Raw genomic sequence first — 23125 nt, 5'->3', positions numbered from 1 at the left:
CAAAATAACTCAGGGATGGTAGTCCAGGTCTTTTATTGCTAATACAACTTCTAAGGCAATCTTCCCTGGCAGGTATGTGGTCCTAAGGGCAACACACAGTTCAGCACCTTCCAACCCAACAAGACAGCCCATGCTTCAGCTGTGGGATGAGGCAAGTTTCAAGAGCAAAGAGGAAGCTTGGACAAGCAGTACCTCAGCATTCAACCCTTTACTTACTCCTCTTGAGTCACAAGGGAAAACCTTTGCTGACAGAACTCTTGTGCACAAACCGTGGACAGGAGGTTTTCTGCTCTGTACAGATGGGGCAGCATTCAGGAAAACAGAGGTCACTGAGTAATTTCAGTGCCTTCTGGTGAGGCAGGCTCTGCCACGTACTGCTGTTCAGGGCTGCGTAGAAAATGGCCACCAGCCATTCAGCATTGACTCTTATTTTCCCTGCAGGACAAACAAAATCAAATGTCAATTACCAGTGCGCACACAGGTGTAAAGAGTTATTCTCATCTCCCGCTCCTGTGAGGCATTGCATTTGCAATCAATCAGAGCTGGTTTATCTGAAACCTCTGATCTAGGATCATTTTAGTTGAGGGATGCTGAAATTAATAGTAACAAGTCTAGTACAGCTTGAGTTTTCTGTAGCTCATTCTCATTGAGTAAGCAGCAGTCCTTTACAGGCTGCATATAAAGTCATATAACCATTCAGCCATCATGGCATGATGAGCACTGTAGCTGCTTTAAGAGCATTCAGGAACCAAGAACTAGAAGTGCACGCAGAAGCGTATAATGAAATTGTGATGAACAGAGGTAGCAGCTGACAATAGGAACAGCACGTCCATGGAAACTGAAGTTGTGTCTGAGGGAAGAGAAAAAGATTTGTGGACGATGTTCTTGCTCAGAATGTAGACCTCAGCTCCTGCTGACTGATTTAGCCTCAGAACTACTATTGTTTTGTGAAGGTAAACCGTAGCTCTTTAGAAACTGATGGCAGGTACATGGAAAGCAGTGCTCCTGAAAGAACGGGTGACCCCTCCGGGTGCTAATCAGAGAAACTGGTGAAGGAGGTACATACTGCCTCATTTTACCCATCCACTTCTCGTGCATGACTACCCCTTTCTACGCACGCTATTTCCACTCCAGCGTTAGCTGTACAGTGGCAGGGTTTCTCTAGGAGGGTTTTCTTCCCCACGCTACGCTCTTAACTGATAAAGTTGTCGCCAGCCCAGACCCAGCCTTGAATCACACAGGCAGGGGAACCACCGAGTGCAACTCCTCAGAAGAACTGCTACCAAGTTTAAGCAGAAAGAGAGCTTTGACCTCGGGAACTGCAGGGGCACGCTGCCTGCGCAGCAGCAGGGTCTTGCAGCGCCGCTGGGACTGTCCCCGTCGCCCCACATTCATCGGTAGGCTCCTGGCCAGAGCGCTCGTACTGCGCCCTCACGATGGCACTGTAGCAAAGGAGTTGCTTCAACCTGAAAGAGGAGGCAGCCGAAAGCGCGCACCGGGAGAGGGAGCGGGTGCTCCCGGAGAGCCCGGGCTGCGCTGCGGCGGAGTACGTGCCCGGAGCCGGCGGTGGCCGCACAGCACGGGTGGGGTCGTGGGGTTTTAAGGTCCCGTGTGAGGCAAACTGGGAGGAAGCCGCAGGGAATATCCCACTGCACCATACATGGCGGAGTCAACAGTTGCTGCGATTCATCCCATAAATGTGTCTTATAACGACTCCTTTAAAATAGCCATCTTAACCGGCTAGAAAGGTTCTATTTGATGGGCCCTCGTTGCCTTGTGTTAAAGTTAATCCATGGGCCTTAATGCTGCCAATGGAGAGATGGCCCCAGTAGGGTTGTTGATTTTGCCGTGTAGTGGTCTGTTTAAAAAAAAGAAAAAGGGATGTGTGTGTAAAAATCATCCCTTGCATTTTGTCCCCCAGGGCACATAGGTCGTACCACAGCCGCAGCAGCACAGGAACACGTTGAGGTCCAGGTCCCTCCCCACTGCAGGCAGATTCCCTCAAGCAAGGTCTCTCCTATCTTTTCCTCGGCTCTCCCCTCTCCAGCTGGATCCCCACTACTTGTCTGCCCTCCCTCAGCCCTGCAATGAACAGCCAGCATCAGCCAGGTTTATCTGATGGAGGAGAAACTAGGTTTAGCTGGTCACGAAGAGGAAGCAGTTATCCTTTGCAGGATCTGCAAATCTTTTACTAGTAAACAGCTTTGCCCATAGCATGAAGAGCAGTGTCACCTCTGGCCCCTCACTCGTCACCTCAGCAGAAGGCCAGGACTGGCGTGCCCACAGGGGCCGGGCACCCCCAGGGGTCAGGAGCAGGGGGTACAGGTCATACCCCTGCACTCAGAGCCCTGGGGAGAGCTTCGGCAGCAGTTTAAAGTGAAACATGATAGCGTGGGTTTGCTTTTTCGACTGTGGAGACTGTGGGCTGCTTCTTCGCACCTTGGTTCCTGTGCTGTCTCACAACAGGTTATCTTGCAGCGATAATCTGAGGCCCTGGCATGAGCGGGGTTTCAATGCCAGCATCGTGTTTGATCTGGAGCTCCCTTGACTTCTTTTGATCATGTTTTCAAGTTTATAGCCACAAAGTCTACACTTCCTCTAGACAAACAGAAAGCTGAAACTCTAAAGTGTTTCCATGACTCCAGCAGTTGGGGACTTGGGGAGGTGACCAACCGTGACAAGGTTTGCAATGACGTTTCACAATACAATTGTAAGAGGCAATAAGAGCTGTGCTCCTGCACAGCTCCAGCCCGGCCAGAGCACACATGCTGTGCTTGCCCCTTGAGGTCCCAAACGATGGCAGGATATCCAGGCTCTGAAATGACATGGTCCGTTTTACCTGAGGAGAGGGATGGCGCTGACGAGGCTGTACACAACGCAGGGTTTCTGGATGGCAGGCTGAATGACAGAGCAGATGGACAGCACGTGAGATGGGAGGCAGCAGAGGAATGCAATGTCCGCCCAGGCCACCAACTGAGTGTTGTCATAAAAGCACGCAAGCCCCTGCTTCTGCAGGTCTGCTTTGATAAGCAAGGAGAAAGGGACTCAAGAGCCTATGGAACCAGCACCTCCGGGCACCACCAGCATGGTTACCTGTGCTCTGCCACATGTAGGTGAAACACAAACCACTGCTCCCAGGCTGGGACCACTCGCTGCCTGCCCAAAGTGGCACAGAGGGACTTCGGCTGCTGCCCATCACCGTTCCTGCATGGCAAAGGGCAGCAGCAGAGTGACACAAAGCAGGCAGCATCTCTGCCAGGAATAAACATGCAGAGAGCTCAGCTGCCTGGCCACAGTTCATGCAGGCTGATTTAAACCCTTTAGCTGAAACAGCCGAGCCTTGGGACCTGGCTAGTTTTCAAGATCTATAAAAAGCCATTTAATAATCCCTGCTTCCTCTCTGCCCTGAGACGGTTAGAAAGAGGATTTTATTGTTCCAAGCATCTCCCTGGAGGACTGTTCTCCCCACTTGTCTTGTTTTATATAAGAGTTTACGGGGCAGTTGACAGTTTATATGCAAACAGTTGCTGTAATGCTGCAGGCTGATCTCTCCTGGCTGGGTGTTCAGAGCCCAGTGAGAGGCTTGTCTGCTACAACTGACCCTGCAGCCAACAAGGAGAGGGACGTCTCTGTTTCAGCACTGCTGCTCATTTGGGGAGATGTTTTCTCTGTTGGTTGAATATTTAACAACCTGGAGTCTCAGTCACTGACCAGGCTCTTGGCAAATGACAAGGAGAATTTTGAAGAGCCACAAAAATGGGGGTAAAACGGGCCTTAAACTAGCCAACGTTCAATGAACAGGATTAATATCTCCACCACACTCAGATGGGACTGGTAAAAAACAAGCAAACAACTAAATTAATGTTTGGTGGACAGTGAGCTTCCAACCAAATAAAGATCTTTTCCAATCAAATAAAGATCATCCTCTGCTTCCCAATAAAAAAAACCCTATAGTTTCCATACCTTTAATATTTTTGGCAGAAAAACATTATTTAGTAAGTTCTGCCTGAAGTGCTATGAAAAAAGTGCGGTTAAAAGTCCACATAAGTTCAGTCCCACTTCCAGGCCCAGGCTGGGGAGCACTTATCCAGGCTCTCAGGGCACCTGGTGGAAACATGGATACTGGGGCATGGAGCCCAGCTCAGTGTCAGGAGCACATGGGCCAGTTGCTTCCCAAGGTGCCCCCTGCTGCTAATCCCAACCTTCAGGCTGTGGCTGTCCCCCAAGGAAGTTGGCAAACCCTTCTCAGTCCCACTCTTCCTGGGGAAGCAGAGAAGTTGGCATCAGCCCAGCACAAGCCATGGTTTCCCCCGACCACGTGTGGTCCTACCCTTCCAGGAAGGGTCCCGTGCCATGTGTCTGTATAGCACATCCCAACCCCACTCCTTGCATCCTGCCCAACTCATGTGCCTGCTCTCCAGTGGGATTGCCAGAGAAGCAGAAACTTGATGGCTGCAGCCTGGCATGCACAGCATCCATAGGGCTTGGGGCTAGACCCCAGGGAGCATGGTGTCCCCATCACCAAACACACCACCCATGCTGAGGCTAACTGGCCACTAACTGTAAAGCAGCTCAGCAATTAAGAGCTGGTACCAGGCAGACACATCAACTGACATGATGGCCAAGCTCAGGGACAAGTCAGCATAAGGATGATAGACTAGTGACAGCAGAGGCTGCTGCTGAGAAGGGACATGGGACAGCACATGCTGGTGGAGGATGATTGGCTCATTATAAATCATACAGACTAGTGGCAGGAACAAGTCACAAGCGTTGGGCACTACAAGGTTTCTGGGATGAAACCCCCATTTTGTGCTAGAGACAATCTCTATTCCCTGGTTTTCTCAGGGAAAAACTAGTCCATGTAATTTAAGACTGACAGTAAGTTTATACAAATGCAGATGTTCAGTAACAAACAAGTGTGGGTATAAACAGTAGGTGAGTTTTTAACCATGCAGAAACAGAAAAAAAGCTAACAAACTGTAGCATTGTGTAGGAATACCTATATAAAGCTTAACTTCATACAGAGCTGGTGTGAATCACACAAGAAACTCCCTACAGAGACCAGCTACCTTCCCCAGTCCTCCTAGTGACACGTTCATGCTGTTTAGACCGACAACAGAATGACCAGTGACGTGCCTGTGTCATGTTTTAGCTCCGTAAAGATGCAGTAGTTTGGGAAGAGTTTGGCATGTCAAGGTTTCTCTCTGACATGACTGTGTCACCCAGCCAGCACGTTCTACCAACAGTGAGGAGCTCGCTTCCACCTTACCTGAGGTCATGGAGAAGTTTGTAGAAGATGGCATGGGCACATGCACTGACTGCCAGCCCCTTGCGGCACCTTGTCAGATACATCAAGGCCCCCTCACCTTCTACTGCTTCATCAGCCTGAGAGGACTTCAAAAGCTCTGTAACGTCCCACATCTTGGCCCAGAAGAACAAGCATCAGCAGTGAGGATTTAGAAGATGGACATGGCCTCTACCTACGCAGCATCACAGTCCATCCCAGCACCTTCCAGCATTCTACCTGCAGTTTGAGACCCCAGCACTTCTCAGGGTTTCTCCTTGCCAACACAGGACCTAGAAAAGTGGCTGGTCCCCACATGCAATGCAGCCACCGAGAACAAGATGCATCAGAAGACATCTGAACCTGTACTTTCTCTGATGTTACATTTCTCTATTACGCAAGTCTCAGCTGGACTTTAAAGCCCAGACACCTCTAAGCTGCCGGCACAGCGCTTGGGACAGAGTTCATTAGAGCTGCTCCTGGGCTGGAAGTAATGAGAAAATCAAACCTTCGGCAAGTGGTTCAGTTTTCCAGTTCAAAGCTATTTTTTCATTCGCCCTCAGCTTTCCTAGCCAAGTACTGTGCCTCTCCAGCTGAGCAGCCTCTCAGATCCTTCTCCCTGCACATATTTGCTATGAAGTCTGCATGTCATGGCATGGCCAGTTCAGCAGCGTCCAGGTGTGGGAACCATTGCCCAGGACCTGCCGTAATGCTTGAAGAGAGCTGCAGGGATGCTTTCAGGGGTACAAGGCAATCGTCACAACAACAAAGTGACTATGACTAGCCCAGAAACTCTGAAAACCCAAGCAGCTGGTTCCCTCCTTTCCTAAGGAGATGGTGTTTCAGCTGGCAAAGGTGCTGGGGGTTTAGAGGTGGCTGGAGCAGCACCTCCCAGCCCTGCCTGCTTCAGCAGAGGACAGTCTGGTGCACCATTTAGCCTGACGGGAAGCAAATGTACAGTGCTTTTGGCCAGAGCAGGACACTGCTGAGCTGTCTGAATTACTTGTGTCTCCTGATGGAACCTGGAGCACGCTTCAGTGGATCACAAACCTGCACTGGAGATGGAGAGAGGCAAAAACTGGCCCGTTCCCTAAGGCACTCTGCAGCTCACCCAACTCAGGCACAACTCCCACAGGGTGAGAAGCATCAACTGCACTGAAACACCCTCAGCCAAGCTCATCAGGGACAGAAATGACCCCATGCCTCATCGCAAGCAGCTGGAGTCCTGTATTGCAATGTTCACCACCCACAGCCCGCTGCTGCCCATGGCACCATAGTCAGCACGAGGAGCAAGGGTGGCCTGAATGAGGCCCCCAAGTTTTAACCCGCTCAGGTTCTGTCCTGGTTCATGTGCCCTGATGGTGTGGCAGGCACCAGCCCTACCTGCACAGGCAGTGAGCCCAGACCCCTGGGGGCGTCCAGCCAGCCCAGCCTGGGCACTACCACTGCGAGCACCTGGTTACCAGAGAACTGCACACTTTCACACAGGGAAGCTGGGAGTGTGGTCTTTTCCAGAGCCACCACAGCATCCCCTGGAGCACAGGCGAAAGCAGAAAACAGTCATGGGGAGGACCACCTTCCCTGCAGCAGTCTGTTTTTTCCTGCTGGGTACAGCTGTGCCACCCTGAGAGCCAGCAGCTAGGTTAGCATGAAAAAACTAAGAGGGCAGGGGTTGAACATGTCTTTACGTTCCTGCCCACACATGTTCACAGGAAAAAGGTGCTCTCAACTAGAAGAAGGTTGGCCTCTCCAGTGGGGGCAGATGGGTTGAATTTCCAAAGGAAGCAACCTTCACGCAAATTCTATCCATTATCTACTTCATCAGCTGGACTGCGCTGCCTAAAAGCAGATACATGCCAAAAGCACACAGGGCCTAGGACAGGTATTAAAGAGTAAACCTGTATCCCACTGAGGCTGTCCCAAAATGTCTGCCTGCCACATTGCTTAAAAAAAAAAAAATCCAACAAAACCACCAGCTCTACATTAATTTTAGCTTTACTACTTACAAAACCCCCACCCTCCCCAGCCATAGGACACATTTCCCTGGAAATCCTCCTCTTCCTGCCCACACAGAGTAGTCATGGGTAGCCTGTGAGCCGTGGCCTCAGAGGAACCCAGGAATAACTGTTGGGGCTCCCAGATGCTGCCTTATAGACAAATTTTCCTTGATGTACCACGCACAATCTATCACACCTACACCAGCCACGGTATCCTGGTGCTCTGGAAGGTGCTCACAAAGCTGGTATACAGCTTCTAGTACTGGGGTGTGAGGAACAACTAAATCACTAACCCCATGCCATGTGGCACATCAGTACTTTCTGTTACAAGTGGTCCTGCTTTGAGTGGGACATTAGCAGTGCCAATATGCACAGGTCAGAAGCACTGCGTCCTGCAAACTGCACACTGAGGTTGGGGGATCAGTAGGCATAGCCAGATCATGGCTCCCCTGCTGCTGGACTTACACATCTCCTTACACATCTGTATCATTAGTCATACCACAAGAGGGGCATCCCAGACCCATGCTGGAGAATACAGGTGTGAAGATTTATTTTATGGCTTCATCAGATTCCTCTAAGGAATTCAGCTTCTCCTGTTGCTCCCTGACATAAATCCCAACCCGTGACACCATTCCAGTTCCTACAACCAAGCAATGTCCTGGCCTGGGGCATATGGGAGAGCCTGGCAGAAAACCTTACCCTAGACAACAGCATCCCGGGTTGCCTTAGGATGAATGCTGACAGCAGGTTAAGGAAGGTGATCCTTCCTCTCTAAATCCAGAGTGCCGTGTCCAGTTCTGGGCTCCTTAGTACAAAAGAGATATAGACATACTGGTGAGAGTCCAGCAAAGGGCCACTAAGATGACTAAGGGACTAGAGCATCTCTTGTATGAGGAGAGGCCAAGAGCTAGGACTGTTCAACCTGGAGAAGGCTCAGGGGGGAATCTTATCAATGTAAGTATCTGATGAGAGGGAATGAAGAAAAGGGACCCAGACTCTTTTCAGTGGTGCCCAGTGATGACAAGAGGCAGTGGGCACAAACTGAAATGTGAGAGTCCATCTGAAGACAAGAAAACAACTTTTTGAGGGTGGTCAAATTCAGGAACAGGTTGCCCAGAGAAGCCAAGTCATCTCCAGCTGTGAAGATACCAAAAACCCAAATAGACACAGTCCTGGTCTGCCTGTTCCAGGTGACCCTGCTTGAGCAGGATTGGACTAGATGATCAAGAGGTTCCTTCCAACCTAAACAATTCTGTGAGAAAAAAGTCCAAACACCAGCAGAAAAAAATTGAGAGCGCACAGTGCAGCAGGGAGGCTGGAACCCAAACCTACCCTCAGACTGGTACATCACTACATACAACCTTCACCTTTGTGTGACTGCCCCTGCGGCAGCAAACTCTCCTACAACATTAAAATCAATTCATCTGTCCCAACGGCACTGAAGGTGTGAAATAAGGTACTGCTGCAAGCAAAGTCACTCCATGGTGACACGCAGTGTGCTTTTCAGGGCTGAGAAAACACCTCGCATACTCACTTTGTGGGAGGTGTGATAAATTGCTCAGCAATAGCACACAGAGTGACAAAGTGCTCAGTGTGGGAAGGAAATAAACAACCCAAGGAGAAAGAGACAGCTTTATTTAAGGAATTGAAGTGAGGTCTGGAAGGATGAAGCCAGCAGTTGCCTGAGGAGTTGTGTTTCTGAGGAAGTGTAATTCAATCCTTCCTGGCATAACACTCTCAGAGAAAAGAGCTGCTGGGGCCAGCAGGTTTGTGCCAACCGAGAGGGGTCCCTCCTTGCTCTCCATCCAACCCAGCAGGGTCCTGACCAGCTCCACACTAGGTGCCTGTTCTTCCCTGATAAAGGGATCTTTCAAGAGCTGCAGAGTGCCAGCACAAGGATGCTGGCAGAGGGTGCTGTCCTGGCTCTCTGCAGGAGTTCATGCAACACCTCTTTTCCTAGGGTGAGCCAGAACAAATCAACAACAACAAAAAAAAAGACCTGTAAGGTGCAGCTGGTTCTTTCCCCCAACACACTCTTTGATGGAGAGAACACAGTCCAGTAGGCTTTACTCCAGCCACAGCCATGACTGGTGATGCCCAAACCAGCTTGAGTGTTACAGGGACTGGTCCGCACTGCTTAGTGGAGAGACCCACAAGTGTGACTGACCTGTTCCTCTTGCGAGAATAAGCCCAGGCATCACCCAGAGCAAATGTAACATTGCTGTGCCCAGCAACTTCCCTCCATAAACAAAAGCGATGCCTGGCTTACAGCCAAGTCAAAGAGAATCAGATTCCAAAAAGAATCATCCCTGGTGGATCAGTACCATGGTTTCGTTGGCTACATTGGAGCAGCTGCCTTCAACCAGCCTGAATGCCACTGTCCCACAAGCCATGGGCACCCACCATCACTGACGAACATTGATCATGCAATGAGTAGTAACAGAGTTGTTCTGTTAGCACTGGACTGGGTTTTGCAGTTTCCTCTTTCACTGGCACGGCAACGGCCAAGCAGGCTGCTTCACAAGTGCTCAGTTCTTCCATCGGATTTGCTAAAAGAGCGAATGAGATGAGACCAACATCAGTGCTGAACACATATCCCTCAGAGGCCAAGTTAGTGAGTCCCAATCCCCAACAAGGACAACTATGGCCAGAAGGTGCTATTTTTATCAGTTTCACCCTTCATTCCTGCACTGAATGCAACCCCAAACATAAGATTAGCTTCCCACCAGGTATGTAGAACAGCCATGCCCTTACACCTAATCTACGTCCTTTTCTGATTAAAGCGTCTGGAAGAAAAAGTAGGCATTTCTTACCATGTTGTTGAGAATGCTGTTTATTTTCTCTTCTTCTGCAGAGCCTCTCTCCACCTTGCATTTATATGCTGTCAGCTGGATGCGATCCTTTAGATCCCTGTATGTCTAGATAAACAGCAAAACAAGCACCCAGCTGAGTGAAGAGGACACTTCCACAGTTAGATGGTGCCCTATAGATGAGCAGAGCATCTCTTCAGTCCCCCCTCTGGTTCCCACCACAGCACAATTCCACAGCACAAACACTCAGAGCCACTCTCCTGGCTCACTTGGCTTCCACTGGGAACCTTATCACTGCTCCCAGGCCACAGGGATAAACAAACCCCATCAGACTCATGACAGCAGTGGCACATGGCCCAGCACAGGAAAGCCACGGAGAAAACGCAGGCTCTTGTCCCATCTCTTCACACACAGAGCAGGGACCTACCTCAATGACAACATCATGGCACTTATATTTGGTGGCGAGGTTCAACCGTGTCTCCACATCTTCCACCAGGCGCACATACTCCTGCAGCACCTGCGAGGGAAAGAAGAGTGTCTCAGCTCCCTTCTGCAGGTACCTCCTGCTTCATTCTCTCACCCCAGTCACAAAACCTTTCAAAGTTGCTGGTCACACAGACTTGACCCCTTCTTTCCTAAGGCAACAAATGACCAGGACAAGACTGCTCAGAACCTCAGAGGTCAAGCTCAGAGTCCTAGGCTACCTCATTCCTATGGATCGGGTTAACCATTGCCAGCCGGATTAAGCTAAAAAAAGTTAATGTAGCAAACAAAGGAGGCAATGCACTGTGGGGAGAGAGCTCCCAGACAACTCTAGGCCTGCTGTCCCTCTTGCAGTCAGACTTAGGACCCAGCACTCACTACCACCCACACTTCCTGTTGATGCATGGGTTGCCCAGCTGAGTGCTGCACCCACCTGGCAGAGCCAGCAGCTGGGGAAGCTGTTCTCCCACTCCCAGCAAGGAAGCAGCTCACCTGGGGACTCATTGACACCCCAAATCCCAACAAAGAGCAGGAGGACAGAAGCAGTGGTTCCTTGCTCACCTGCACAGGAGCATTGTTCCTCTGCAAGATCTCCACCACCCGATGGAAGCCAATAGGTGCCTTCTTCTTGGTGTAGCCCAGCCAGTTCTGAAATGAGAGCCAAACCCTATGTTAATCCTAAAGGACAATCCCTCCAGACACAAGAAAATGTTTTTCCCCAGTGACAGCAATGTACATCACCAGCCACCACATGCACCACTGGCAGAGACCTTCAAGCAGTGGCTGGGTGCAGGCTGGCTGCAAACCCTTTGGTAACACAGCATGAGGGCAGCCCCCTTCTCTGACCTTGTTGCTGCAGCCAAGCCAGGCCCAGCAGAGGAGGTCTTAGGCAGGGAGAGCAGGAACATACTGCAACACCCTGCAGCAGAGGTGCTGGACCCTGCTAAAATAAAACCTGTCTGTCCGGTAACTCCAGAACAAGACAGCTATCAGTAGTAGATATCAGTACTTGGAACCGAGTCCCCAGCAAGGCTTTCCACAGCTCACCTTAGTGGTGAAGAGGGCATCCACATCATCCCAGGCTCGCAGCTTGGCACGGGCAGCCAGGGCAGTCAGCACATACTGTTTATCAGGAATCTGTAAGGCAGAAAGCTGCAGTCAGAGCACTAGCACAGCTCAGAAGGCCTGTGTGGGTTGGACAGGAATGGCATCTGTCCCCAGCCCTGTCAGGGCCCACACCAACATCCAGGCAAGGAGGTGAGATGCTGCCTGAGGCACTGCAGAGAGTAGAAGGTGTGGATTTGCAAGTGCTGCTGCAGCCAGGGTGCACCCAGTGAAAGCCTCCACATGGCTCCCACTTGCCTTTTTGAGCCTCCAGAATGGCCCCACCCCAGGACGATGCCATGCCCCACTCAGTGCTGAGCCCCTCAAACTCCTCCTACCCAGTCCCCTTGCTAAATAAAATTTGGCTGCCCACATTTTCAGCTGGTGCTGCCACAACAGCAGGACACTCACGTACCTTAAATGTTTTTTTCAGGTTGGTCGGGCTGCTGAAGGTTCCCTAGAGAGAGCAGACAAGTCAGTGCAAACTCAGCAGGGCAGGCCACGGGAGAGGTTCAGACACCTGTTGTAAGGCATTTGCCTCGCACAGGGTGAATCTCCCCAAGTTTTTACTGCGTTTTGCTCATGTCAGTGCCACAGGAGGAAACAGCTGGCAGAAGCGAGCAACTATGCCACCCCATTAGCCCTCTGGTTTGGTTTCCCCTACATCCTCAACCAATGCACCTCCAGCACTTCCAAGACCAGTATTACACAAATCAGCCTCATGGGATTAAGGGCAAATTCTGGTTCCTTGGCGCCAGAAGTAAAAGACAGTGGTTTCTAGAAGGCAACTCCCTGAGAGGCTGTCCCAGTTTGAATGTCCCATCTTAGAGCACAAAAGAAAACTCCAAACTGGTCCCAGATGGACAAGGGGAGTTGGGTTCCTCTAGGTCTCTCTGAGGGATGAAATATGACCTCCCTCCCCTTCTTCCCTTAACACACCCCAGCTTAACCACCCCACATATTGAGGGCTACAGGCATGAGATGTAACCCTTCTCCCACATCATCCCCACCTCAGCCTCTGTGTAGTGGTAGAAACAGGAATAGAAAAGGGTGGTCACTAGTGGCATGTTGAGAATTGAAGCCTTGCGAGGATATTTCCGAAATATCTCTGACTGCCCAGCCGTCTCCAAATGCCGATCATTGGCCTGCAGAAACAGGAAGACAGAGAGGGTGAACGTGAGCCAGGGCAACTGCCTGACCCAGCTGTGGGGTAGAGACCTGGGGAGAGCGTTGTGATAGTAATGCACAAGCATAGCCTCAACATGCCATGAAGTCTCAGACCTGGTATTTCACACACGTGCCTGGCACAGCAGCTTGGATAACAGCTAAACTGCACTACCCAGGGCAGGCTGGTTAGATCCAAAGTGGTGTAAGTTAGGGACAGAGAGAGATCTCACAGCTAGTCCCAGTCATCTCCTGAGCAGCAGGGAAGATTTCATACCTCAATGATGATCTGTCGCTCCAACAGGGTATAATGGTCTTGGATGTGGGAGGTATCCTCAGCTGAAAATGGCAGCCTGGACAGACATGGAGGAAGGAGCTCTTAATACAGTACACTTAATGTCAGCAGCTCTTAATACAGTACACTTAAGAGTGTTCTTCTTGACAAAACATGCTCCCCAGAGACAGAGATGTGGGGAACACCTCCCATTCTCCCCAGCCTGAGTTTCCTCAAGTGCTTAGGCACCCAAACTTTCATCCTTCGCAACCTGAAGGGTCAATGATCAGAAGGTCCCTGAAGCATCTTTGCCCCCAAGTAAGCAGCAAAAGCTGCTGGACTAGTGATCACCACAAATTCTTCCTCTCTGGTCTACATTGTGTCCACAACAGCGCACTCCCACCGAGGCAAAACCAACATCAGCTCTCAAACTACGTAAGCTGTGGCACTGGGACAGAGGTCTAATTTGCTTTACTACCACCTTCGTGAAGCACCCGCATCCCTCCCACCCTCTTGCATTTTCTTCTTACCCAATGCAGCCTTTCAGAAATTCCCTCCTTTTTTCTACATCCTGGATGTTCAAGTGCTCCCGGTACTGGGACAGCTGGAGAGAGACGGAAAAGAAGCACAGTCTGTTCTCATGGATTTGGGAGTTACAGGACTCCAGAGGGCAAAATGGGGATGCAAAGCTCTCGCCTGACTACCAGACACCCTGCCGCCAGCCTCCCTCTGCCCACTACACTCCCTCTTCACTGAGGAAAGGGACCTTCTGCTCCTGGGATTACTCACAGCAACTTCCTCAGTCTTGTCTAGGAACCTGCAAAAGGGAATGAGCAAGCATTAATTTGGAGGCAGGTTCCTAGCAGTGTGCTCAGCCCTGCCAGAAGGCTGGGCAAGAGCCTCACCTGAGCAGATCCAGAAGCAACTTCTGCTCACCCGTCTCTTTAAGGAAATGGATCAGATGACACAAGGCCACCTGCCGGACCTCCAGCTCCCGAAACAAGATCTCTACAGGAGAAAGTTAGGTACAGGTGTGTAAAGTAAGTTAGCACTAGCAAGCCAGAGGGGGCTAAGCATGGTGCATGGAGTTGCAAGCCATTGGCAGGATTCAACAACCTCATCCCATCTCAAAGCAGTTTGGAGCCTAGAGCACAGGAGAAGAGCCCATTCACCAGGCTACTAGCTGAATTCACAGCAATGTGCTACTCCTGCAGATTCATTTTCATTCACCCCATCACCACTACCACTGCTTAAAGCTCCCATCTGAGGCCTTTGTGGGCATCACCATCCCCCCTCCCATGCTACACTCACTGCAAAAATATTTCATGCTCAGTAAAGCAGCAATACCCCAGATGCTCTCTTTGTGACTTGCACCCAGTGAAAGAACTAGCCCCTCTGCCCTTAACTGAAACACACTATTGAAACCCTGGCCCCAGTCACACTTACCTCTCCTTAGCGTCCGTTTCAGGAATATCAGGACCTGTGAGCACAGAGAGGCAGCTCTCAGCTGACCAGATCAGTCTTCACCAGAATTAAGACAGACAGCAAACTGGTCAAGGCCTGGGGAAGCTTTTGCAAAGGGCCCCTGAAGACACAGCTCTTACAGCACTGAACTGAATTCTGCTACCCACTAGATACAGGACAAGCAGTGAGCCAGGGCCACAGCTGCCTGGATGTGCCTAACATCCTACTCTGGAGCTTAGATAAGTGAGACCAAGATTTACAAAGAAAAACCTTTCCATGAGAGATCCAAAGGCTTAAAAGAACTGGATGAGGGAAGCTCTGACACAGTCCCATTTGCTGCCTGATGCTTTGGAAGCCAGATAAACTGGAAAGGCTGCTCAAATCTTCTGTGCTGCAGTGAGCAGATTAAACCTCAGCCTTCAAGGAGTTGCTGCAAAGATCTGTAAGACTGAAGGATCAGGTTCCTTGTTACTAACCTGACATGAATTCTGCAGAGTGGCAGGAAAGCCAGCAGGAATATGGAACTTCCCAGTCTTAAGCATTGACACTTTTCAGTAACTTATTGGTTTTAAGTAAAGAACAACCCTCCATCTTGCAAGATTAGGTGGCCAACTGACTGCGTTCACACAAGCAGCCAGGAAGTCCCAGCCCTATATGGCCCCAGCAGGACTCACAGCTGTAATGACATTCCCATCATGCCCTGCCACAGCTTCATCCAAGAGCACCAGCTTGTCCTGCAGGGAGCGAAACCTCTCTAGAGAGCAGACCTGGAGATAAAAGAGGTATAAGTAGGCATATGGGACATCAGACAATCCCCAGGCTGAATCAACTCCCAGAGTACTACCTATTCTTCCCTCATGAGCCCTTCAGCAATAAGAATAACTGCCCTCCCAACCAGCAGAGAACTTCTCATTTAGCTGAAACCACGTGCTGCATGATCCCTGGGAATCTGTCCACAGGGGTTGCAGAGTTAGCCCTCATTTCTGCCCAGGCTAGGACAGCAGACATTGTACATTCAACACAAACACCCTTGTAACAAGGCAAAACTTTCCTGCACACCACAAACCACCAACCCTGACACGAGGAGGGAACTCTGCAGGGCCCTTTCCATGGAGGAGACCAGAAAAGTAGAGTTGTAAGTCTCTTCCTCCCTTCTTCTTACCCCTTAATTGTGGGCTCTCTCAGCCTTTAGCTCACCTCAGCCTTTGAGGAGACACATGCAGAGTAAAATCACAAGCTTCCTGTGCGCGCACTGCAAACTGAGAGAGCTGAGACTAAGATTCCAGCTCTAGTGTAACCAAGATTGCTTCTGTCTTCCTCACTCCATTTGCCACCAACTAAGAAGGGAAGTAAAGCCCCACACCCTCAGATTTTTTCCATAAACCCAGCCCCAGGGAGCAGAAAGGGTAGAGAGGGACACAGCAGTACAGATACCTCCTGTCAGAGCCCAGCTGAGGAGATGACTCAAATAAACAACACTACAAAACCCTGAAGGTCTCCCACTGCTCCTGAGCTAGTGTGATCCCAGCACTGCCATCTGGCAAAGCAGCAGACAGGCAGAGCACCATCCCTGCTAGATGCTGCAAGCAACACCAATCTCCCCTCCCTGCTCCAGGAGCACAGGGAATTGTAAAGCAGTTTAAGACCACTCACCCTCAATCTCTTGCAAGCAGGTGGGAGTGGAAAGTCCTTACCTTGCCCCTCTGCATTCGCCTGACTGTATCTTTGGGGCTCCAGTCACTACTGTAATCCTGCCACAAGAAAAATAAAGAGCTCTTTAGCATCAAGAGAAGAGGCCAGATCACGCCAGCAGTCCTCAAGCTGCTCTCCCCTTCTGCTGGATCAGAGTGATGGGTCATGTGTTGCTTCTCAGACTTATCATTCAGCTGCTCCAGGCAGGCTGTTAGTAGGATGTGCCCCTACAGCGTTCAGGTGCAGATGCTGGGCCCTCAGACTCTGCATGCTGGTGGGGAGGGAACCTAGAGGCTCAGATGTTAACAGTCTTTCTATTGCTTCAGTAAGGTCAGTCATCATATCTTTTATAAGAAGTGAATTTCAATAGGTTGTCCTCCTTGCAAATTAAAGCTCCAATGTTGCTTTCAGAAGGACAAACACAATACATGCAAAACTGACAAACCCAAAACTGACGAGGAAGGAGTCAGTTTCTTGTTACAATTCAGACAGACTTCTGCTGGTGAGCCTTCCACAGCAGTGTGGAGAACACTGCCACAACAGCCTCAGGCAAGAGCCTAGAGAGTCACACAGGACTAGTACAATGTGACAAGAGCACTAAAGCCTGTAGTAAGACCATCTTAAGGTAATATGCTACCACTGCTGCAATGACCAAAGTTCTTTGCCTGCAGACACTATGATCTGGAAGCACTGGATAAAAAGTGGCAGTGGCCTGAACCACTCCTGAACTCAGACTCCAAGGCGGCATCTAAGTCTTTGTGAGGCACTTGACCCAGTGGTTGTAATTCAGCCTTCTGCCTCAAAAGAGCCAGAGAAAGGGATTAACCAGAACCAGCTCTGAGGACATTGAATTTTAAATTAATTGAAGATTTATTGAAAGCCCAAATCTAAAGGCAAAAAAAAAAGCTGACCCAGTCCTATTAGGGGACCACTGCACATGAATCCCTCAAGTCAATGTATAGCTGAATGGCAAATATCCTGAGCACCAGGATTCCCTCCAGCACCTCTGGCCAGAGGCAGCTCCTCAGCCTGTCGCTGTCAGGACATTGGTTCAAAGCTGCCATTAACTTTCCCTTCTTTGTTCCACCCCGCTTACAATACTCCTGCCTGCTTTTAAGGGGCTGTACAACCCTTCTCCTTCCTGCTTCACTGCCTCTGCAGGCACAGAACATAACAGGGCACACTTACTTCTCCTACTGTGCTTTCAGGAAGTGCTGCCTGTTAGGTTATGTGATTAATGGCTAATCAACATAAACACCAACCTGGTGAGGATCAGATGGCCAAGGACAGGTGGAGAAAACCCAGTAACCTAATCAGCGCAATCTGAGCGCACTGACTTGGCCACTCCCTGCCACCATCAAATGAAACAGATTAGGTCATTATCCATTGTGTAAAACCCTCCAAGATGAGTAAACCAAAGAAGCTTTCCCCAAACACCATGTAACCCTAAAGAGGCACAGGACTTAGTACGAGATGCAGGGGAAAGAGAATCCTGGGATGTTTTAAGAGGCTTGTGTAAATGTGTGAGGCTTGTTATGGAAGTTTATGGGAAAGACAGAAAGCAGGGAAAGGGAGGGACCAAAATGAATTTGGCAGGAACAAGCATAGGAAAATAGAGGGAAAAGGGGCCATAGGGTGCCAGCCAAGTTTAAACAAGTGGTTAGTTACTGTGCCTGTCTGACTGAGCCCTGCAATGGATCACTGCAGTCTGTCTTATAGTCTCATTAAATTCTATATTTAACCACCTTCTGTGTGGGTGGGCTCTCTATTCCAAGTGTATGTGTTCATATAAATGCTAGTGAACTTCAAGCTCAACCAGCCAGTGAGCAGAATAAGTAGTCTGAGTACCAGGAACCAGAATGGGACCAAGGACGCTAGGGGCTCAAGGGTCCAGGTGCCAGCAACTAGAGGAGACCAGGGTCTGGGATTCAGCTACAAAACAAACTGCATGTCTAAGACCAGCTACTGGAGAGAGAGAGACCCATAGAGTGTGTGTACGTTCCACTAGCGGAATTCAATCCTGTTCAGACAGAAAGGAGGCTCAGGATCAGGCTTGAGTGTTGCGTGTTTATGTGACTGTTGATAAAGGCATTGGCTTCTGTCTGTATTAATCCGTGTGGGCAGCTGTGTTAGTACTGTGCATGTCTGTATTTGCTGGGAATATGTGCTCAGTCCTGTTACTGGCTGGACCTGGGGATGTGGAACCACAACCTCACACCTAGTAGGAGACATCCACCCAATCCCGAAATCCACTAGATTCTGCAACACCTAACACTTCCTATCTGGAAGAAGATTACTGCCAACTGGAACTCCACATCTGTGCAACTCCCTCTCTGCTGTCCCAGTGATTTGTGAACAAGAAATTTAGAAGCCTTTAGATTTAAAAAAATTAAAAAGCACATGTGATGCCAATTCATCTGACCCAGCATGAAAACAGCTTACAGGCAAAGCACTATTTAGAAATCCTTTTCACAAAGACTACTGGGCTATTCTTTAGGAGAAGAACTAACTAAGACCCCCCAGCAAAGCTCCCTACTTCTAGGCAAAACCAGAGAACACCTAAATTATTGTGAGGCTGCATTTTGCAGCTCCCTGTCCTATTCCCTGCATTGTCCTCTGCTGTCTGAAATAGCAATTAATCACTTCCCATGAAACTAATAGAGTAGGAAGTTCTCCTGGTAGTACTCTGATCTCAGCACACTACCAACACAGGCTGCTCACCTTGTACTCAGCTTTCGGTCTGCGCAGCTCTGGGGCGTAGTTTTTAACTCCTGTATCAGAGAGGGCTGAGAGGGAAAGGCAAAGCTGAATAGCGTATCAAAATCCTGATTCACACCCACTTACAAAACTGCCCTTTTCTTGGTTTTTGTGGTAGAAGACCCAAACTCAAGCACCAAATGGCACTACAAAGTTGCTCTAAACCCAACAGTTGTCAGTTGTACATAAGCAGATTACCCCAAACCATCATGCCAACTCTTTTGCTTCTATGCTGAATGACTTTCAGACAACCCATGATTCAGTTTCCCATTCTGCAACATAAGGAAGATGATCTTCCCTTTCTTTGGATATGCTTTGGTTTACGTAAATCTGCACCCCTCCCAAAATGAGGCAGGGATTAAAAACTTACCATCTGAAAGGGACTGGAAACTTGGAAGTTTGTTTCGTCCTGAAATCAAAACAAACACTCATGAGAGACTGTCTCTTCATCAGCAACATCCCTTGCAGAGGGAACACAAGCCTAGACTGCAAGCCAGTGCGCTGCAGCTATGCCACTGTAGAACAAGCCACTCTGTATAGTGACTCACACTACACCAGCATAGCTGGGACTCACCTGCTTGCAGTCTAAGGCTTTGAAGCTGTCTGTGGCATCATAAACCATATCACACCCCAGCCTTATCTACCCTCTTGTTGCTGAGGCCAGGAGAGGTTAGAGAGCCTGAATTCACTCATCTACCTGCAGAGCAGAGGCTCAAGCATACAGCACCGCTTAGGCCATGGCAACATGGACAGCTTCGTTCACCAGGGCTGTGATTTAGATGCCTTTCATTATCACAGTACTATGAAAGTTGAGAGTAAAAAACCACCCCAGAGAAAGAGACACAAAGTAAAAGCTGGTTTATTGTCTGGTTGTGAAACAACAGAGCTGAACTCTTGTCAGCTGTGTAAGGCTCCCCATGGCCTGCTGCGCAGTTTCCCCCATAACCAGCTATGCTACCAGTGCTGCTACCATGTGTTTGCTGAATCAACTATAACATCAACAGCAGCCAGCTGAGCTCCAAATAAAGGATAATCAACCTGTCTTGTCTACAGTACTGAAGATCAAATGAGGGCCACACTGGTCAAGCCAGTTCCTTTGTAGCCTGGTCTTTTCCACCATGCAAACAGATTGCTGTACAGTGCTCTGCTCTACCTTGCTGTTCGGGGGAACCTGGCTTTTAAGAAGCCATAATCTACAAAGCCCCTTCCCACACCACAAGAGCATGTGATCTTCTGCACAAGACAGTCTTCAGTTTCTGACCAGTGAGAGATACACTCCCACACCGAGGAGAGATCAGAGCTTCCCTGTTTTGCAATATACTTAAGAGAAAATTATTTACATAAGGTAACACAATTGCCCCTTGACACTCTTGAGGGAAAACCCATTTGTCCATATTGTATATGAGGAACCTCACCTTTGAATAGGCTGCTTAGGGAGTAGGAGGAAACTTGTTTGGGAAAAGCAGCATAGGAGGAAGAGCCCCTCTGTAGGCTGGAGTCTTGCCCCTCCAGCGAGCTCGTGCTGCTGGAGGCTGTCTCTTTGATTGACCAGGAAATACCTATATGTGGACAGAGGTAATTCACAACAGAGAAAGAGAAAATCAGTCTGTAAAGAATGATCTTATGGCACAGCAGGCATGTTACCAAGTGCGTCCTGGTCAGTTCTGTACTAGCATATTCTGATAACTTTGATCCTCAGCACTAAGTAGATGCAGGACACAGAATCCCAGTCTCGTGTAATACTGCTTGTTAAACAGTTGCACATTGTCCTCCAGAAATGGTTGATTTCAGTAATGTTGTACAGCTGTTTATGGCTTATATAAAAAAATGCATAAACCACCCGGGGTAAAGCATAATCCTTGCTCTAAAGGTACAGAGCAAGACAGAGAATCCCTGGCTTACCTCAAATTACAGAAGCATAAGAGCATACCTTCCTGAATACTGGAAAACTAAGATAGTTTTCCTCCCCACATAGACAAAACAGCTATCAATGCGCATATGCTGCTGGCAACAATGCATATGTCTCCCTCCTGCTTGTTTGAGACACAGTTTTCCCTTCTTTTCACGCAGCTGCACAACACATATTTTAGGACAGGGTGATAGAGCAAAAAAGCCAATAGGTAGAGACCTTGGGTGGGAAAAGAAATGGCCTGAATCAGAGGGAGGAGCTACAGCATAGGACAAGAAGAACTGACTCTTTGAAGGTCCTCTGGGTGATCCAAATGTAAATTTTCACTCTTTGGCACTGGCTAGCAAGTGCCACATATTCTGTGGGTCATGAACTCCAAAGCACAGCAGACAGCATTGTGGGTCATAAGCTTGCTCCCACCATCACTAAAAACGCATTTGCTTAATGCTTACAATTCCCTTTTAAACTTCAAGCATAAGAGGCAGTCTATAAACACACACTAAACCTTGGAATATCTTCTTGAAGTGCTGTGAGGACAAAGCACAGAGAACTTTAAATGGTGCCATTTCAGGCAGCAGTGTGAAGGAAATAATCACCTAGAATCCTGCAGGCCAGCTGAGCATGATGAATATCAAGCCATAACCTCCAAAATATCTGCTCTAAGCTGGGCTACATATTGAGAAAAACACAGTGAATTCCCTCCACTTGTCTACACTCCTTTATGTAATTTGGGCTTCTGCTTGCTCTCTTTTCAGTGGATCCACACAGGTCAATCAAGTGGCTCACAACGTGACCTGAGGAGACTAGAATTAGATTAGATATACAGGATTAGATAGCAAGTAGTACTCCTGACCTCGACTACATGACATAACTTAAGTGGTAATTTTAAACTCCCTCTGTCTTGCTGATAACTTGCAGTACTTCTGCACTTACTTCCCACAGGTTCTCCACTCCAGCTGACCCTCTCAAGGTCGTCATCATCATCATCGACAATATCCCGAAGGCTATTCACTGCCCGCTTGGATTCCTTTAGCTATGGACAAAAGAAAGAGCTTGTATAAAGACCACAAGTGTTGCAGAGTGCGCTTTGTTTCATATTACTTTGAAACAATCTCCCTCAGAGTTTTGAATACAGTTTCTTCAGCTTCCACTGCCTCTTCTGGAGGAGCTATTTTACGCTTGTAGGTGTACAACAGACACAGCAGCCCTTCCTCACCACTGGGAATCCAAAGGCCGCGACACCTGTACAGACACTGACAGCTCAACCAGCGGGACAGGCAGTTTGGTGCGCGGGGGAGGAAGCACGGTCCTAATGAGATTTCGGACTGGCTACCGTGGGGGGTGAGACGGGAGCCCTTGGCGGCCTCTATGCAGGGCAGGAGGCCAGCATCCACCCCACCCACGAAGCACATACCCCCAGCGAAGCGTGGGGCCGAGGACTGGGCTGAGACGGCCACGGAGGGGCCTGTAGGGAGGGATCTCACGCCGGGCCGCGGCGTCCCGGCAGACCCGGGGCCGGACCCTACCTGTGACAGCTCATCATCCTCGTCGTCGAAGGTGAAGGCCCGGAACTTGGAGCTGTGCCAGTACTCCTCCTCGTCCGCTCTCGCCCTGCTCATCTGCAACAGCACCGCGCGGCTGCCTCAGAGAAATCACCTCCCGGGTCCCGGGTCCACGCGTCCCGCCACTCGGTCCCGCTCACCTCCCGCGCCGGGGACCGCCACCGGCAGGGCACGGCAGGGAACGGGAGGGGAGGGGAGGGGAGGAAGGGCGGCTGTCGCGCAGGGCACGCCGGGACTGGTAGTCTCTCCGCCGCGGCCCCGCCCGGCGTTTCCCCGCTCGCGCACTACGAGTACCGGCGTGCCCCGCGCGCCGCGCTGCCACAGGGGCCGGACTGCAACTCCCAGCGGGCCGCGCGCGGCGGTGCGGTGTCCGGGCGGGTTGCTGAGGGCTGGGCTGCCGGCAGCTGGATTCGGGACGGCTGCGAGACGAGGCGAAGAGAGGCCGGCTCCGGGAGCTGCCGACCGGCGGGGACGGGGCGGGAGCGCCAGCTGGAGGCGGCGCGGCGGAACCAAGGAGCCAGGCCGCGCGCGAGGCGGGGGAAGGGCGCCGGAAGGGACCGTGCCGGTGACGGAAGCCGGGAGGTGGCGCGGCGGCCGGCGGTTCTAGCAGTTTCCACGGGCGGTC

General features: G+C 50.1%; 2 protein-coding genes across 3 annotated transcripts; both read right to left on the bottom strand.

The window, feature by feature from the left end:
* Positions 1-226: 226 nt before the first annotated feature.
* On the bottom strand, positions 227-8629 carry NOXRED1 (NADP dependent oxidoreductase domain containing 1). Its single transcript, XM_059819519.1, is given in 6 exon segments — positions 227-435; positions 1312-1466; positions 2840-3020; positions 4082-4260; positions 5270-5480; positions 8614-8629. Coding segments are annotated over 6 exon segments (951 nt in total).
* A 356-nt stretch (positions 8630-8985) lies between these two features.
* VIPAS39 (VPS33B interacting protein, apical-basolateral polarity regulator, spe-39 homolog) lies at positions 8986-22614 on the bottom strand. Of its 2 annotated transcripts, XM_009813219.2 has the most exons (19): positions 22465-22614; positions 21872-21971; positions 20445-20588; positions 19400-19438; positions 18994-19058; positions 16275-16331; positions 15255-15347; positions 14563-14596; positions 14022-14124; positions 13906-13933; positions 13647-13720; positions 13120-13195; positions 12689-12823; positions 12094-12135; positions 11622-11711; positions 11136-11222; positions 10519-10608; positions 10095-10199; positions 8986-9830 (listed from the first exon to the last, which is right to left on the bottom strand). In XM_009813219.2, exons 1-19 carry the CDS (start codon positions 22555-22557, stop codon positions 9810-9812), a joined length of 1476 nt encoding a protein of 491 aa, XP_009811521.2. In that variant the 5' UTR covers positions 22558-22614; the 3' UTR covers positions 8986-9809. The 2 variants fall into 2 exon arrangements, with proteins under 2 accessions (XP_009811521.2, XP_059675289.1); XM_059819306.1 differs by lacking the exon at positions 10095-10199.
* Positions 22615-23125: the final 511 nt, after the last annotated feature.

This window comes from Gavia stellata, chromosome 7 (assembly GCF_030936135.1).
Source record: "Gavia stellata isolate bGavSte3 chromosome 7, bGavSte3.hap2, whole genome shotgun sequence".
Lineage (NCBI taxonomy): Eukaryota > Metazoa > Chordata > Aves > Gaviiformes > Gaviidae > Gavia > Gavia stellata.
This window is presented reverse-complemented; position numbering and strand designations above follow the sequence as displayed.

Bases quoted from the DNA above. Each gene is read 5' to 3' on its own strand.
- VIPAS39 (XM_009813219.2), bottom strand. From the start codon at position 22,557: ATGAGCAGGGCGAGAGCGGACGAGGAGGAGTACTGGCACAGCTCCAAG. The intron at 21,972-22,464 runs GTAGGGTCCGGC...TTTTGTCCATAG, and splicing joins AGGATGATGAGCTGTCACAG to CTAAAGGAATCCAAGCGGGC. The intron at 13,196-13,646 runs GTAAGAAGAAAA...ATGTCTGTCCAG, and splicing joins TTTCTGAAAGGCTGCATTGG to GCTGCCATTTTCAGCTGAGG.